The following is a 17,694-nucleotide window of genomic DNA, read 5'->3' as shown; positions in this document are numbered from 1 at the left end:
TAAGTTTTTGCTTCCTTGTGCATGAAGCATCATTTGCACTTATGTCACTAGAAGATTTTAAAAAATAAGAGTGATTTGTAAGTGAGGGTGCTCAGTGGACATCAACAGCTAATGACTGAATACCTGATTAGAGAACAACAGGGCCAGATTGCATAAGCCCTGCAGTTATTCAGAGGGTAATACAGACATGAAGAAAGAAATTTGAAGACAAAGGCAAGCTCAGCACTTTCTAATTCCCACTTACTGTATAAGACTGGCTCAGTTTCTCCTTGCTTGCTCTCCATCTTGGAACCTGAGTTTTCCCTGGCCTTTCTTTTTTGCTTTTCATATACTCAACAGGCTACAGTCAGGACACGATTTTGGAAAGGGGTAGTGCAAACTAGAATTATTTCAGATGGAGGAGAGAAATAAAACCACACATGCAGTTTTTGAGGCAAGGGATGCACAGGGGCTGGTGCAAGGAAATGTTTCTTTGAATGGAAGCACTGACATCTCCTGTTCTTGTGCAATGGCTGTGATCAGCCTGTCCTCCTCTCACCTTCAGAACAAAGCTCTTGCTTTTAAAGACATGTATTTCATAAGGCTCAAACAACTTCAGGTGAGGAATGATGTTCAGTTCAGGCAAGGTGCTGGGACTACTAAGGATGTGGCAAATCTGGGCAACCAAAATATGGATCTGCTCAAAAATCAGATGCCTGTGAACATCCATATTTATATGTGTACTGGTTTGGGTGGATTTTTTTATTATTATTGTTGTTTTTTGTTTGTTTTCTTTATCTTTTCCTTGATTGAAGTTCTCCATTGGTTGCAATCCAGATATTTATGGGGGTCTTTATTGGATTCTGCTCTAAGCAACTAGAAGTAAAAGGTTAAATAGCAAGCTCAAACCTTGGGTGAGTCAAGGCCCTATGTGTTGGCTGGGGATAGCTCTTCTATCAGACTCTTCTAGAGAAGACAGACTCTTCTCTAACTACCTCTTAATAGACACAAATTTACTGCAATCAGCAAACCTTAGAACTGAGCCAGATAGATAGCTGTAGTAAATAGCTATGTGGTAATCAGAAAGCTTTGTTTAGGTGTAGGGGAGTATATTTTTCACAGTTGTGATGGATTGGGGTTTTTGTTTGGGGGGCTGGGTTTTTTGTTTGTTTGGTTTGGTTTGTTTTGGTTTTTTTTTTGTGAGGGGAGAGGTGCCCATTTATGCTGCACCTCCAGAGCACAGGCAAAAAGCACTAGCAAATGTGGGGCTGTGGGATGGATGTGGTGGGCAAGCGTGTGCTCCCACACAGTGGGAAGTGTGTTCAGGGCAAGAACTGAGGGTCCTGGCATGGAAAATAATGGAAATATCTTCACAGCCTTTCAGACTGAGAGTTGGGATATGGCATATTAGGATGTGGTGTGACAGCCAGGATTACTCAATGCTGATGTTGTTAAAATCTGTCAGTCCCTCTCTAGATCATAAAAGTAGCTGCTGACTGCTCTTTTACAGCATTTGAAATTTTTTCTGAGTATTCATTATACGCTAAATCATTGATAATATGACACTCACAGGAAGTAATTTAAAAATCAAGAAATAATATTTGTTAGACTATTTATTCTTCCCTGCTTTTATAGGTGTGTATTGTATTATTCTTATGCCATTGTGACCAAGGTGGCTGAATATGATATAAACATGTGCACACAAAGGCTGTATTTCTAAAAAAGTCTGAGACCTTGCACTGACAGATGAGTTTTTATATTGACTCCACTTGAACAGTTACTTGCTCTCAAGCTGCATTGCTGTTGTACAGCTGTGAGCTTCTCCATGCTTGACTGCCCAGTGTGTGCAATTATATTACTGATGGTTTTTCCTAAATCCAGATTTTAAACTTTGTCATTCTTTTGGTACACTTTCCAATGTTTGTGACTCTCTTGTGGTGATTCCAGACACACCATCACTTTTATGGTTTGATGCTAAAATGAAGCAGGAATTCTTTGGATTCTGTTTTCTCTCATTTTTCCTGACCACTAGTTTTACTAGTTTTACTCACTCTAGCAAATACTATATTCCAGTGGTGTATCAGATGGGGAGCAGTGAGGTAGACATCCTTTAGTTTTAGGTGCAGGACTCATGTGCCCTTCACTCACAGTCAGTCACTGTGTTACCTTGCTTGAAGGAAGGGTCAGTGAGAAGAAGCACAAAAGAAAAGGAAGTCCAGGAACGGTCAGCAGGAGTGAGAGCAATGGGGCAAGAACTGAACTGATGGTCCTGGATTGTAAAGAATGAGGAATAGCAAAGAGATGGGTTTAGGCCAACAGAACAAAAGCAACAGAAAGGAGAAAATCAGTCAGGATTAATTTCACATCCTAGACCCAGCTGGAGCAAAAGAGGCCAAGACACTCCCAAAAGACTAATTCTCTCTGGGTTACTGAGAATAGGCATGGTTCTCCCTGCTTTTAAAGCCTCAAGCTCACTCTTCCAGCTAATTTTTCCCCATGAACACCTAGCACCTCCAAAGCGAGTAATTTAGAAAAACATGGGTGGAGCCCAGAGCAGACAGACAGCATTGGAGAGGTTCTGTGATATAGCACAGGTAAGTGAAACAGCCAGCACTAACAACAATGCTTCACAGAGGGCAGCAAGTGGCATCCTGCCAAGTGCACCTGTCCAAGCTCCTGGACACCTTTTCCCTTGGCTCCCAAGACTCTCTTGTTGAAGGGCCATAACAGGCTTCTATGAGACTCCTGGTGCTTATTGTCCAAATATGACCAAGTCATACTATGAAACAATAACCGTGACACAGACAGGTCCTGCTTCAGCTGTAATCACTTCTGCTTAAAAGAATCCCAGCAGTATTGGAGATGCTGAGCTTTCCAGCTATCAAAAGGATACACACAAGTGTTAAGAAAGCAGAAAACCAAAAGGAAGGGGGTAGAGTGCAACATGAAAAAAAAACCAAACAGCCAGGAATGCTTTTGTTAAACTTTTGAATCATGCTTCCACAAAAGGCAGCAGATGCCAGTGTAGGGTGATTTTCATGCTGCAGTAAAGAGAAAAATAATTTAAAACCCCGGCAGCACGACTTATTTAGAAAGATCTGAGGAGCAATAAAAAAGCCTGTGTGCAAACGCGTGTGTGCGCACAGTTTCTTTAACAGCTGCATGGAACAACCTGTTTTAAATAAGAACAAAGGTGAAAAAAGCCAGCTGTCAGCGCAGCTCACCAAATGAAGTTTTTTAATGTGCATGACGTATGCCATATAAAGTGTACTGCCTGAGATACAACAGCACAGTCCAACTTGAAGTCTTTTTCTCAGGCCTTTCCTACAAAGTCATGTTTCAAGAATTTACTGCGTTTATCTTCATTATTTGTTTCTCTCTCTCCAAAAGGCACAGTAGATCACCTTGCTCACTATATCTTCAGCAGCAAATTAAAATCAGCCTCTTCCCTCCCTAAATATTCAAAATTTTCTTGTTCTATCAAGACTCATTTTTACTGAATTAATTTTTATCTGTTGCACTCAGTGGAGACAACTGTAAGCAGAAAGTGCAGGTCAGGTCTGACTTACCAAATGAGTTTGACTTAACCAAGAAAAGGGAAGAAAAGAAAAACAAAATAATGATGGAAGGTTTTCACTGCTTTGAAGCTTTTATGAACAAAAAATAAAAAAGTCTGGCAAGCACACAGTGTACCTTTTCATGTATGTAAGTAAACACAAATTTAGGAAAAGCTTTGCTTGCACAAACAGAAATATTTGGGCTTTTTATAACATGTTTGAGAACTTGGAGAGAGTTGCAAGCTCTCTGCCTTCACTATAAATTTAAGATGTGTTTCTGCACTGAAGGTACAGAGGCAACCAAGCGCAGGGCAGTCTCCTGAGAAGGTTACAAGGCTCTGAATTTTATAATCAGGCAATAATTTGTTACAAGTCTCTAAGATCCACAAGAGGAATCTATTGCTGTGCATAGTTAGGAAATTTTTAAAGAAAGCAGCTTATCAAAGAAATGTGTGGTCTATTAGCACACCATTAAATTTTTAAACCAATTCCATCTTTTGCTTCCCAGTTACTCTCCTCTGTAGTAGGCAATTGTACCAGATGCAAAGTATCATTTCTGACTTTCAGAGGTAAGTTGAAATTTGATTCCTGTCTATTCCCTCTGCTGCTTTTATTTATTGTTTTTCTTATCTGGTCACAAAATGTTGCAAGTGCTGCTTTATTCAGGAATGCATTTCTTGAACTGCTTCATCCCAACGAAAGCGTGAACAAAAAAATTCATGAGCAAGTTAAATTTTCCCAGCCTTTGAAGTGATTTAAAGTTGAAGGTACTCTTGAGAAATAACAACATATGGAGTACCTTTATATTTTTATATAGACACATAATGTGATTTCTAAGCAGTAAAAGAAAAGCTCTAAATATTAAAGGCCTGTTTGACCTCAGCTGTAACATCCTCTGATATCCCCTACAGGTCTGGTACTGGTGCAGTGATGGGAACGCAGAGCAGTTGAAATGGTGATGGGAGAATACTTTAATTGTGAAATCTTATGGTGGTATAGACTTATCTCAACTAGTGCAGGGGTGTAAGCTCACAACTACCACACTGCACTTGCTCTAAGTTCCTCCTGACATCCCTGAACTATCTGCTCAGAGTTGAGACCATGAAAACACAGATGAGGGAAGATGTGTTGCTTGCAGCTCCAGCCTGGCCCAAGCATGGCAACATAGAAAAAAGAACAGCCAGAGCAGATACGAGAGGACACCTAGAAGGGTTGTTGGTTTGGGATTTAGAAATGGAGTGCAGAGGTGAGGAGAACCTGGGACTCAGCAGCGGGTGCAGTGAGACTGGAACAAGCTGTGCAATGAGCTCAGAGCCCAGAGCCAGCTGGGATGGGGTGTGTGACCAGATATCCTCCTGCCGAGCCAGCAGTGCCGGTGGAACAGAGCCTTGCTCCTGGCTGCTGATCACAGCCAAACCCATCTGTCAGCAGATAGTTTTGAAACTTGCTTGCAAAGTGCTCTATGCCTTTCTAGTATCAAACTGCCTCGAGGCTGACACCCTGCTATTGCTATAAATTATTTTGTTAACTTAGAGTGCAGATTTTATGCAGGCCATACAAAGAATCTAAACTCTTCTGACGATCTCTTAAAGCGCCCGTATAATGCCACATCATTAAATTTCAATGGTTAATATCTTAGTGTTTTCCATTGTCTATGCAATTTCCTCTTTTTAAAGAATATTTAGCCCTACCCAACAATTGTTGGGATTGCAAAGGAGACAGTAAGTAGAGTAAGCAGAATACTGCTCTGCTCAATGCATGTGACCATTTGTAATTGCACAATCAGACACATTTTGTAGAGAAACCTTTCCTCTGACACTGGAAAAACAGAAACACATCAAGATACATCAGCTTTGCACATAGGAAGCAACAATCTCTCTGTAGGACCCCAGCTTCATCTTTTGAAAAATATTTAGTAAATGTGGTAAAAGAACATGAAATGGGAGAGAATGATTATGACTCGTATAGATTTCCCTGGAAAATACGACTCTACTGTTGTGCTGGTGTGACAGGTTTCCTACATGGTGTCATGTTAAGTCATGTTAAGATATTTTACATGGATTATTTACATGGATTGTGAATGTAAATAATTCTTAGAGTTTTTCACTCTAAGAATGGTTCTCATTTTGGGGGAGCATATTGGATCCGGGCTCAGATGTGCAGGATGGAGCATCCATTCCTGGGCACAGGCAAAATCACAGGGATTGGTGATGTGCATGCATCACCCACCCTGCAGCACTCTGAAACCCACATCTAATGTACCCCAGAGCAGGTGTCCCAAGCAAAACCTTGGTCCCTTTGTGCTTATATCTCCCACCCAGAAATTAATAATTCTCTTCTCAGCAGAGTCTGAAGAAGGTGAGGTAAATAATGTCTTGAATAAAAAGCATAAAATCAGCCTCTAAGCACCTGCTTTTCAAATGAGCTCTGTCCAGCCTGTGTGCTGAGTGAGGGTCCTAAGGAAAAATAAAGAATATGAAATTAGACAGTTTCTCAAAAATATAAAATCACATCGGTCCTTTTTTATTGGATAATAATATTTGAAATGATATGCTTTTAGTGTTTTTGGCTATTGAAAGCTTCCTAAGAAAAGTGGAAGGTGAACAGGAAGGGGAAGAGGAAAGCAAAGGCAAAAGAGAAAGGGAAGACTTTTTCCTAGTTCCCCTCACAAAGTCTGAAAAAGTGACTGTGAGCAATCCAGGGAATCATTAGGGAAACAGAAGGAATCCCAAATTCTTTTATGCTGTTTTGGGAACAAAAGGGCTGCTTTAGGACTTCTTTAAAGCAGGGAGCTAGCAGAATGGTGCTTTTCAGACCTCACCAGACTTGGTTAGGCTTGCCACTATGCATGGATTTTCAAAAACAAACACGTCCGTATACTAAATCCCCAGGGGATTTTCTTCATGTATTCATGCCTTTATCAGCCGATCTTAAGATCAGCCAGAGCGTACCAACAGTAGTACTGCCACTTCAAACACCGGGAAGACAAGAGGAAAGCAACGGGAACTTTTGTTGAGCCAGCGGAATGAATCGGCAGCTGGGACTGGGAAGCAGCGCTTCGTGCATCCCAGTCCAGTTAAGCAAAAGCAACTCCCGGCGGCTCTCTGCGATCAAATCACTATTTCTTAATCGTTCACCTATGAGCTGTACCTGTGAAGAGCCCGGCGGGGCTGTCCCTAGCAGACCCTGGGGGCGGCAGAGGGCAGCGCTGGCAGCGGGAGCCTCGGCGGGGCTGCCCCGGCCCGCCACCAGCCCCGGCCCCAGCCCCGGCCCCAGCCCCAGCCTCGGCCCCAGCCCCAGCCCGGCTCAGCCCCAGCCCCAGCCCCAGGCTCGGCCCCAGCCCCAGCCCCAGCCCCAGCCCCAGCCCCAGCCCCAGCCCCAGCCCCAGCCCCAGCCCGGCTCAGCCCCAGCCCCAGCCCCAGGCTCGGCCCCAGCCCCAGCCCGGCTCAGCCCCAGCCCCAGCCCCAGCCTCGGCCCCAGCCCCAGCCCCAGCCCCAGCCCCAGCCCCAGGCTCGGCCCCAGCCCCAGCCTCGGCTCGGCTCGGCTCCGCTCCAGCCCCAGCCCGGCTCGGCCCCAGCCCCAGCCCGGCTCAGCCCCAGCCTCAGCCCCAGCCCGGCTCAGCCTCAGCCTCAGCCCCAGCCCCAGCCCCAGCCCGGCTCAGCCTCAGCCCCAGCCCCAGCCCGGCTCAGCCTCAGCCCCAGCCCCAGCCTCGGCTCAGCCCCAGCCCCAGCCCCAGCCCCAGCCCCAGCCCCAGCCCGGCTCAGCCCCAGCCCCAGCCCCAGCTCCAGCCCCAGCCCCAGCCCCAGCCCGGCTCAGCCCCAGCCCCAGCCCCAGCCCCAGCCCGGCTCAGCCCCAGCCCCAGCCCCAGCTCCAGCCCCAGCCCCAGCCCCAGCCCGGCTCAGCCTCAGCCCCAGCCCCAGCCTCGGCTCAGCCCCAGCCCCAGCCCCAGCCCCAGCCCGGCTCAGCCCCAGCCCCAGCCCCAGCTCCAGCCCCAGCCCCAGCCCCAGCCCGGCTCAGCCCCAGCCCCAGCCCCAGCCCCAGCCCCAGCCCCAGCCCGGCTCAGCCCCAGCCCCAGCCCGGCTCAGCCCCAGCCCCAGCCCCAGCCCCAGCCCCAGCCCGGCCCAGCCCCAGCCCCAGCCCCAGCCCGGCTCAGCCCCAGCCCCAGCCCCAGCCCCAGCCCGGCTCAGCCCCAGCCCCAGCCCCAGCCCGGCTCCAGCCCCAGCCCCAGCCCGGCTCAGCCCCAGCCCGGCCCAGCCCCAGCCCCAGCCCCGCCCGCCCGGGCGAGCGCAGAGCGCGGGGCGCAGCCTCACCTGGCAGCGGCGCGGAGCCGGGCCCCGCCAGTGCCCCTCTCCCTGGCTGACTTGGTTGCTTAGAAAAAAAAAGAATAAGTAAAAAATAGGTCTAGCTATAAGGTAAGAGAATTTTTTCTTTAGTTGTATTTTTAATTTGAGCGCCGCTAATTGCTGCGTACATGCGCAATCCGCTGGCTCAGTGAGCGCAGCGGGCAGTGGCGTAGGCGCGGGCGGGACGGAGCGAGGCTGGAGCGGGGTGTGCGGGGATGCTGGACCCAGCAGGACAGCGCTGAGGAGCCGGGCAGGCTGGAGCCCTGGAAGGTGCATCTGGCGGGGCTGTGCCGTGCGGCTTCCCCTCCCGAGCCGCGCACCGAGGGGTCAGGGAAGGATAACCGCAGCCCGGAGACAGGTTTGGCAATTCCCATCTCTCAGCTGAGCGCTGCTTCTCCTGCGCTCGCAGATACTGTGTGCCTGCTTTCTGTGCATCCCCTTTCACCTCTGCTAACCTCCGGAATTAATGCGGGTGATACTGTTTTGTAGTCTGAAAGGAGGTCGGTCGGGTTTTGTTCTTAAAGGTCTTTGGGGTTTTTCTTACAAGAATAGCGTGCTGGAAAGGTGGGGGCACACTGAATCCAGTAAGTGTTCTCATTCCAAAATACTACCTTTAGTCGCTGTGCTGTTGGAGTAAGACACTTTCAACGCAAATGAACTATTTCAGCAAACTGGATTTAATTTTTTACGAAAGCAGTGTTAGAAACAGAAGACAGACTGTTTTAGATTACATCAATGTATCCTCCTAAGGAAGAAAACATTTCCGATACTGTCAGTATATTTTGGAAACTATCATGTAGTTTAGAAGTAGTAAGAATATTAATTTGCTTGTTACATAGTTTTTTTTTTTTTTCATTCAGCAAGGAAGAACATGCACTTTTTTACACTTTGAGTTTGTATATTAGGTAGTAACAAAAAAATGTCTTCAGGTTTACTAGAATCAATGACTTTTTTTAACAAGCTTGTATTTGTTTTCAGAGTTGACCCTCTGATAAACTGAACAAGAAGTTGAAAAGTTCTGTAGTAAGGTCATTCAAACATTTTTCTCGTTCCTTACCTTTAAAATGTAATGTATAGAAAGCAGAAAGTAACACAGATGTGCTTTATTATTTTTATTGCCATGAGATCTGATCTCATTTACATATTTCTTCTCCCAGTTGAGATGGATATATGGGAAGTAGTGAAGCTGATGATTCAAAAGTGTGACCTAATTGCCTAATTTAAGTTTCAGGCCCAACTGTTTTGTTTCTTAGAGAGCCTGACCATCTTTTGGCTCTCTTTGACTTCAGCTGAAGTTGTAAGTACTCAGAACTAGCAAAATTCAGCCTTTTGGGTATCTCAGCCTGGCCCCAAACACAGAAGCACTGGGAAAGAGTCCTGACATGTGGAGGATTTCCCAGTGGCTGTAGAAATAATCTTCAAAATCAGCTGTTGTACATTAAACAGGGGGAAAAAAAAGGGAACTCCTTTATTGAGTTAAACCACCTCTTGCTGGTTTTCATTGTCCTGGGATTACAAACTCTCACATCACTTAATGGGCAGCAGCTTTCTAGCTACCGCTAGGAAGTTGTCCAGTTTCTCTCTGCATGTATGGTAGAAAACTTTGGTTTTGAAGTGGAAAGATGAGTTTGCGAAGACATTTGTTTTCCCAGTGGAAATTCCCTTGGGATTGCTGTGCAAGTGGCACAAAAATGCTGTTGGCCCCTCAGGAGGAAGCAGCCTTCATCAGCCCTCAGTCAGCTGATCCTAAGAGTGACCGAGTCCTCATTTATGTATTTGCCTTAACCCCCACTTACTGGCCATCCATGAAATGGGATAGAAGTCATTACACCGCATAGCAACAGACTCTTTGGAATGTAAATGGCAAAATAAGGTACTACAGGATATGGTAAGTCACATGGTTTTGTGCTAGTGCAGCAATGAGAAACTCTGTGGGTCTGCAGACTATTCAATAATAAGGTCCTCTAGAGACCTTATCTGCTTGCCTCCTTTCCATCCTCTTTCTTGTAACTGCTGTTCCTCCTGCTGCCAGTTTTGATAGTAGGAGAAACAGCTCTCCACTTCTCCAGATTGCCCTCCACATTAGCCCCTCCTGTGGATGCTTAATTAAACACTGGGAGACACCTTGGGAAGCTTGGCTTTATTTGTTTGCAAAGCAGGGTGCTAAAACAGGCGAACACAGCTGAAACATGGTGCTGAAATGTTGATGTATGCAGACCATGGGAGCAGCTTATGGCCTTTCAGGGCATCCTCTAGCTTGCTCTGCTTTCCCAGGATTTCCTTGTGTAGGTGAAAGCTCTTTTCTATAATAGAGTTGGAAAAGGTTGTATGGGTACCTGTAATGTGTTCTCATCTTGATGAAAGTACAAGCAGAAGGGGAGAAACACACACTGCTATATTTTTCAATAAATGTTTGGGGGGCTGTTTGCTTTTGCATGCTCTGTTTTAAACACTTGGAAATGAATGTTTTTCTAAAGGGAGCCATGAGGAAAGAAATGAAGCCACATCTCTGGAGGGATAGAGTTGTAACTATCAGCATCCCATTGCACTTCTGTTGATCAGTTCCCAGCTTGGAGGAGGGAAGGGGAAGCAGAAAGACTGCAGTGAAACACTTCAGCACCAAACCTAAAGGAAGGAAAGAGGGAGAACCTGGTTATTGCCCATCCGCTCCTACATTCCTCCTTGCTGGCTACTTCCAGCACGCCATTCATGGAAGTGTTTAAAACTAACTCCATGGTTGCTCTTCCTCCAGTCTCATGTCTGCCTTCTCTGCAACTGAGATTGGTTGTTGAAAGTCTTCAGGCTCCTGCCTCCCCCAGACAGCTGCCAACAGAGCTTTCCTGCTGCCTCAACGCTGCCTGGTGTGGCTGTGAACACCTAAGGCTGGCAGGGATCCAGGAGAGGCAGCTCCCTGTGCATCATGTCATGCACCAGTACCTTCTGTACTCCAGCATCCTCCACCATGTCAGTCAGGCATCTTTCTTTACAGAACAAAATCAGAGCAGCATCCTCCTGGGGTGTTTGTTTTTAACTGAGGCAGTTACCAGCTTGCACACAGTCATCACACCTAAGGCTTTGTTGCTTATTTATACAGTAGTGCAAGGGGAAATATGCCTGTCTTGAGTGCTGGACCTGTTGCTCACATACTGTGGGGAGGACAGATAGTAAGGAGAGGGAAAGACCACCAGGACCCCCATGGCAGCAAAAGACCATGTATTCAGGGACTGACTCGGGCTGCGTGCTTTGACATGGTACAAGTGGTGACCCATGGGGAAAAGAGGTGCCACACAGACTGCAGCAGTGCTGTCCACAGAGGGGCAGGCAGTGTGGTCCCTCTGTCAGCAGGGAACTGGATCACGTCTGCATCCTTCCCTGCTGGGGTATAGATGTCAAACCCCTGAGACTCTCACTGATGAATGCAGGTTATCCAGTGGTATCCAGACATTTCTCCCCATTTCTAGAAATAACACCAACCAAGATACCACATGCAGGGATTGGGCTGGGGGGATATTAAATTGTTGATTTGTCAGTGTTTTGGCTGTATCTAATGTTTCATTATTAAAGGTTTTGTTTTGATTTTGATCCTGAATATAGGTGCTTTCAGCCTCTTGACAATCCAGAATGCAGTTGCTCTGGCTAACACATTGAAGACCTGGTGCTGGGAGACTGGAGGGCTTTTAGTGTTGCACAGGAGCCCATGTAGATCGGTGTTACTCAGCAAACATTAGCAGCAGGAGTCAGATGAGAAGCCCGATAGCAGCAAATGTGCTGTGAGGGTCAAGAGGGGACAATCTCACCTTGCAGTCCTGCTGAAATTACAGTTTAACCACTGAGGTGTGAAATTTGTACAAAGATGTTAAAGTTGGAGCAAGCTTAAACTCAGCGTTATTTTGGTGTCTAGAAGTAACACTGAAAAGGTGTGGATTTTTAAATTACTTTGGCAATTAGCACACACATTTGTGTGCTACCTTCCCATCCCTCCCTCACAGAAAGAAATTTTAGAAGCAGTTCCCATATACATGAAAAACAGAAGTATTGTCAAGTACCTTCTCTGCGAGTTGGCTTGTCATATCTAAGACATGTAGTTTCCCTGTGCTAAAGGTGAGGCAGAATAAAATACTGAATGTTGCTTTATTTTCCCAGAGGGGTCAAGCTGATTATTCCCCACTGCTAGCACTCCTGCAAGGCAGTGACAGGGCTAACATGGAATTTTTTCTGTTGCTCAGCCTCATGACTGGCATTTTCTTGTCTTAGTTTAACAGGTATTTGTGGTTTTTTTCAGTGGCTTTCTCGGCAGTATTCCCCAGTAGACTCCCATGTAATCATGTGGAGCAATGTGTGGTCAGTGCTTTATTTTGCACTCTGCTTAACAGCCTGGCTGCTGCATACTGCCTGGAGCAACTGCTGGGTGGAAAATCACATGTGCAGGCCTAGGAATTAAAAATCATAGACAGTTTTCTAAGCATCTCTAGGCTTTTGGGTGTCAAGATTTCTTTCTATTTTATTTTTTTAAAAAACTGTCTTCTGGGTTTTTTTAATATTTAGGGGTCACCTTAAAATTTTCCTGTGGGACAAGGGAGGCTGGAAACATTCTCCTATGTTTTTGACTTTGGAAGATGAGTCATTTAGAGCACCACCAGGTTCAGCTACCCTGTTCTGTCATGGCAAACATATTTTTCTGGAAGGATAGATGCTGTTCCTTTAAAAATGCATCCTGGGGGAGATGAGGAAGAGTCCTTGGCTGAAAAATTTGCACTAAGCAAAGTGTGATAGAGCAGCCAGGGAATATATTGCATGCTAATAAAGTTCCTTCTTCAGTGTGAAAAGTGCATGCTTTGTGAGTGACAGTGGGTCTTTTTTTACCTTTTGACATTCTAACTTGACCAATAATGAGGCATCCACCAGCACGCCTTTTCAGTCCTTTCCAAAGAGCTGCCACAACTAAAGAGACTTTTTATTTTTTTGAGAATAATCTGTGACCCTGCAAGGCTGGCTGCAATGTTTGTTTGTTTTTCTCTCTACTGCTGGTTCCTACTATTCTCTTACTCCCACATCCTATCCGAGGCTTGTTTTCAAATGCATTCTTCAGCCTTCTCCTTCCCTACCTACTGCATCCTGTGTTCTGCTTTCTGACTTCCTTCTCTTTTCTTATAGCTTTTCTTTCCAGTTCCTTTTGGTTCTGGTCCCCCAGGAACAAGGAGTGAAACATTAATAGTTGCTGAGTACTGAGTTAATCTGGCTCTTGCTAGGAGCGCAGAGTTAAGGGAGGGCTTGGGAGACATCCTTTGTGTATGACATTGTGCCCCGGGGCCCTTGGCACCACTTCATTGCTGGAGTAGCAGAGAGGAACATATATCTGTGCTCCACCTGCTGTCATCTACAATCCAACATGTAAGATAAAAATATTGATAAAAGTTGGTCTTTGCTAAGATATGGACGTTCCAGCTACTGCAAGTTAATTACCAGGCATTAATTGCTCTGCTATTACCACCTGGATGTGTGTCTCAGTTATAAAAAGGAAGTTGAAAAGCTTCAGACTTAGGGTAAGCAAAGCAAGTGGATTTGAATCATTTTGTGTCTTGACAAGGATGTGGGAACTGTAGGCGCTGTGACAGCGGTTTGGAAAAACTATTTCACAGTAAATTCAGCATGCATACCTGTGTCTTTCTAAATCAGACTGCTGCTTTTACAATAATGCTCTTAGATTGGTCAGGGATACATCCCCATGTTATATGTACTTCTTTGTCAATTGTGGATCACCATCCTCATAAATCTGTGCTTAGAACATGTACAGGAACTTCCTATGTTGATGGCAACATATCCTGAACATAAATTACAGGTATAAAATAGTTATATTACTCCATGCTGCATGGCTAAGGCTGGGTAATGTATCTCTTTGTTATCTTTCTGAGGAGACACCTAATTTGTATATGGCAAGCTTTATTTTTGTCTGCAAACACAACTTTAGAGTCCATACAGAGAAGAGCACTTTCCAGATGAGGTCAGCTGTAGCCAATGGTTTGACTAATCTGATCCTTGTGGTTCACAGTGGAAATGTAGAAGAAGAAACCTTTTAACATAATAGTCACTGTGCTGGAAAATTTATCTTCCTGCTAATTTCATATGCCTGTGATGCCCAGATGGTTATCAGTTGTGTGCTACTGTAATCTTCTGTTCTTCTGGTTTATTTGTAACCAGGATTGCTCTGTTTATGTGTGGCTGCATATGGCAATTAGTTTAAATATTTTACCTTATTTTACATGTTTTTCTGTATGCAAGACATAGAGAGGAATCCACCTTGTAAAACAATTTTAATATAAATGAATTAATGAGTAAATAATAATTGTCCCCTTGGGACATTATACACTTTTACCAACATTCTAACGGAGAAATAAATGTGAAGAAATTAAAACCTGATGTATTTGTTATCTATACACATATAAAATTTTACTGTATTTCAGATTTCTAGATGATTTGATGTATCTTTCATTTAACTTGTGTAATTCGAAATACTTGGTTTGGGAATATAACTGTAGTAGGTAGTTATTTCTTGAAGGCTACCATTAATAAAAGAAAGAAGCTAAAACAAAGGTGATTTTAGAAATAGAGAGATACACACATAGACATATATATATATTTTACTCTTAATGTATCTCTTCTAACTTGTTTCAGGTTGAAGAAACTTCTTGAACAGGAGAAGATCTATCAAGCCCGTAAGGAAAAGGAGCATACAAAGAGAATTAATAAACTAAGAGAAGAACTAGTCAAGCTCAAATCATTTGCACTCATGCTGGTGGATGAAAGACAAATGCATATTGAACAACTTGGTCAACAAAGCCAGAAAATACAAGACTTGACCCAAAAACTAAAGGAAGAAGAAGAAAAGCTTAAAATTATTACTGCAAAAACAAAAGAAGATGGGCAAAAACTGATGAAATTAGAGGCAGAACTTGAACACAAAACATTATCATTTTGTCAAGAACATGAGGAGATGACTGCTAAACTGGCTAATCAAGAGTCACATAATAGACAGCTAAGGCTCAGGCTAGTGGGGTTGACTCGCAGAATAGAGGAGCTAGAAGAAACTAACAAAAATCTTCAAAAAGCTGAGGAGGAACTTCAAGAACTAAGAGATAAAATAGCAAAAGGGGAATGTGGGAACTCTAGCTTAATGGCAGAAGTGGAAAACCTCCGCAAGCACGTGCTTGAAATGGAGGGGAAAGATGAAGAGATCACAAAAACTGAATCCCAGTGCAAAGAGCTGAAAAATAAACTGCAAGAGGAAGAGCATCATAGCAAAGAGTTGAAACTTGAAGTGGAAAAACTGCAGAAAAGAATGTCAGAATTAGAGAAGCTGGAAGAGGCTTTCAGTAAAAGTAAGTCAGAATGCACTCAGCTACACTTAAACTTGGAGAAAGAAAAAAATTTGACTAAGGATTTGATAAATGAGTTGGAAGTGGTGAAGACTCGAGTGAAGGACCTTGAGACATCTGAAAGCAAGTTGGAAAAGGCTGAAATAAGCTTAAAAGATGACCTTACGAAGCTGAAGTCATTTACTGTAATGCTGGTTGATGAACGAAAAAATATGATGGAAAAAATAAAACAGGAGGAGAAAAAGGTTGAGGGCTTAAACAAGAATTTTAAAGTTGAACAAGGGAAAGTTATGGATGTAACAGAGAAATTGATAGAAGAAAGTAAGAAATTTTTGAAACTGAAATCTGAAATGGAGGAAAAAGTATCTAGTTTGACAAAGGAAAGAGACGAGTTAATTGGCAAACTGAGAAGTGAAGAAGAAAAATCATCTGAATTAAGCTGTAGAGTTGACCTGTTAAAGAAAAGAATTGATGGTATGGAGGAAGTAGAAAGAGAAATTACAAGAGGTCGAGCTAGGAAAGGAGCAGAGCATGGTTGTCATGAGGACAACAAGATTAAGGAACTTACCATTGAAATCGAAAGATTGAAAAAACGTCTCAAACAACTGGAAGTGGTTGAAGGAGATTTGATGAAGACTGAAGATGAGTATGATCAGCTAGAACAGAAATTTAGGACTGAGCAGGATAAAGCTAATTTTCTTTCTCAGCAATTGGAGGAGATGAAACTCCAGATTGCCAAAACGAAAGCAATAGAAAAAGGTGAAGTAGTGAGCCAGGAGGCAGAGTTTAGGCACAGGTTTCGTCTGGAAGAGGCCAAAAGCAGAGATTTGAAAGCAGAAGTTCAAGCACTTAAGGAAAAAATCCATGAGCTCATGAACAAAGAAGACCAGCTTTCTCAGCTCCAAGTCGATTATTCAGTTCTACAGCAAAGGTTTATGGAAGAGGAAAACAAAAACAAGAGCATGGGGCAGGAAGTCTTGAACCTGACAAGAGAGCTGGAGCTTTCTAAGCGTTACAGCCGCGCTCTGAGGCCCAGCATGAATGGGAGAAGAATGGTCGATGTTCCCGTGACGTCCACTGGCGTGCAGACAGATGCTTTAAGCAATGAAGCAGCAGAAGAAGAAACTCCAGCAGTGTTTATAAGGAAATCCTTTCAAGAGGAGAATCATATCATGAGCAATCTGCGACAGGTAGGTCTGAAAAAACCCATGGAGCGTTCTTCAGTGCTTGAGAGATATCCTCCAGCAGCAAATGAGCTTGCTATGAGGAAATCCTGGATACCGTGGATGAAAAAGAGGGAACCTGGGGCTCAGACAACTCCTGATAAAGGAGCCCGAACCCACAGTAGTCCAGCACATCCTGGGGAGGTTGTCCTTTCACCAAAGCAGGGTCAGCCTCTTCATATTCGGGTGACACCAGACCATGAGAACAGTACAGCAACTTTGGAGATAACCAGTCCATCCGCAGAGGAATTTTTTTCAAGTACCACTGTCATTCCTACTTTGGGAAATCAGAAGCCACGAATAACCATCATTCCCTCTCCAAATGTTATGCCACAAAAAGGAAAAGGCAGTGAAAGTCCCATGGGCCCAGATCGTTCCATGTCTCCAGTCACTATAACAACATTCTCCAGGGAAAAGTCCCCAGAGGGAGGGAGAGCACCCTTTGCTGACAGACCTGCATCGCCAATTCAGATTATGACAGTATCGACATCTGCAGCGCCAGCAGAAATCTCAGTCTCTCCACAGTCACAAGATATGACCATGGGAAGGGCTGTCTTCAAAGTCACGCCAGAAAAGCAAACCGTCCCGACTCCAATCCGCAAGTACAATGCCAACGCCAACATTATTACAACAGAGGACAACAAAATCCACATCCACTTGGGCTCCCAGTTCAAACGTTCTCCCAATGCCGCGCCTGACGGTGCGAGCCCTGTGATAACAGTCCGGCCGGTGAACATGGCGGCAGACAAAGAGGTGGTGACTGGCACTGTCCTTCGATCACCTCGGAACAACCTGTCCCCGCGACCTGCAGCCAGCAAGGTGACAAGCACTATCACCATCACGCCTGTTACAACATCTTCCACACGAGGAACACAATCAATGGTAAGCAGTGTAGTCTCATTGTGTGGTCTTCATGGCAGGGAGAAGGACAAACTGTAGCTTGGGTTTGAGACACCAGCAGGGAAAATGGGAGGAATGAAGGGAAGCTCCTGTCTTCCCTACATTTCTTCCAGGCTCAAGCTTAATCATAAAATCAGAATTTGCCCAATTCATGTATTTTTGTACCAGTGTTGGATGCTGGTATACTTTTTGTATTATCTCCCAAAGCAGTTGACTTCCAGAGGAAGTCCCTTCAAAGTTATTTTCATAATGGCAACCCAGTAAAATCACAGGTGAGAGACAGAAGGACAGAGAATGATTGGGATGACAGAGCAGGAAG

The 17,694-nt window shown here is 44.6% G+C and overlaps 1 protein-coding gene and 1 long non-coding RNA gene across 20 annotated transcripts in view; both read left to right on the top strand.

Annotated features, from left to right (window-relative positions):
- FILIP1 (filamin A interacting protein 1) overlaps positions 1-17,694 on the top strand; it is a 136,968-nt gene that overhangs the window by 104,847 nt on the left and 14,427 nt on the right. For 14 of the 18 annotated variants that reach the window (XM_086876325.1, XM_086876322.1, XM_023922344.2 and 11 more), the window contains one exon: positions 14,552-17,357. In XM_086876325.1, coding sequence (XP_086732451.1) covers positions 14,552-17,357 — 2,806 coding nt within the window. Of the gene's footprint in view, positions 1-7,778; positions 7,949-7,991; positions 8,238-14,551; positions 17,358-17,694 lie in introns of those variants that run through there. The other 4 variants (XM_086876326.1, XM_023922345.2, XM_086876327.1 and 1 more) reach the window with 4 other exon arrangements.
- Positions 9,699-11,491, top strand: LOC147654711 (uncharacterized). Of its 2 annotated transcripts, none has more exons than XR_015282969.1 (2): positions 9,699-9,767; positions 10,357-11,491. It is a non-coding gene; the product is annotated as an uncharacterized LOC147654711 (long non-coding RNA). The 2 variants fall into 2 exon arrangements; XR_015282970.1 differs by lacking the exon at positions 9,699-9,767 and adding an exon at positions 10,074-10,164.

The sequence above is a fragment of the Cyanistes caeruleus genome, chromosome 2 (assembly GCF_971803275.1).
Source record: "Cyanistes caeruleus chromosome 2, bCyaCae1.hap1.1, whole genome shotgun sequence".
In the NCBI taxonomy this organism is placed as follows: Eukaryota; Metazoa; Chordata; class Aves; order Passeriformes; family Paridae; genus Cyanistes; species Cyanistes caeruleus.
Note: the sequence above shows the minus strand (reverse complement) of the source record. Positions and strands in the feature narration are given on the sequence as shown.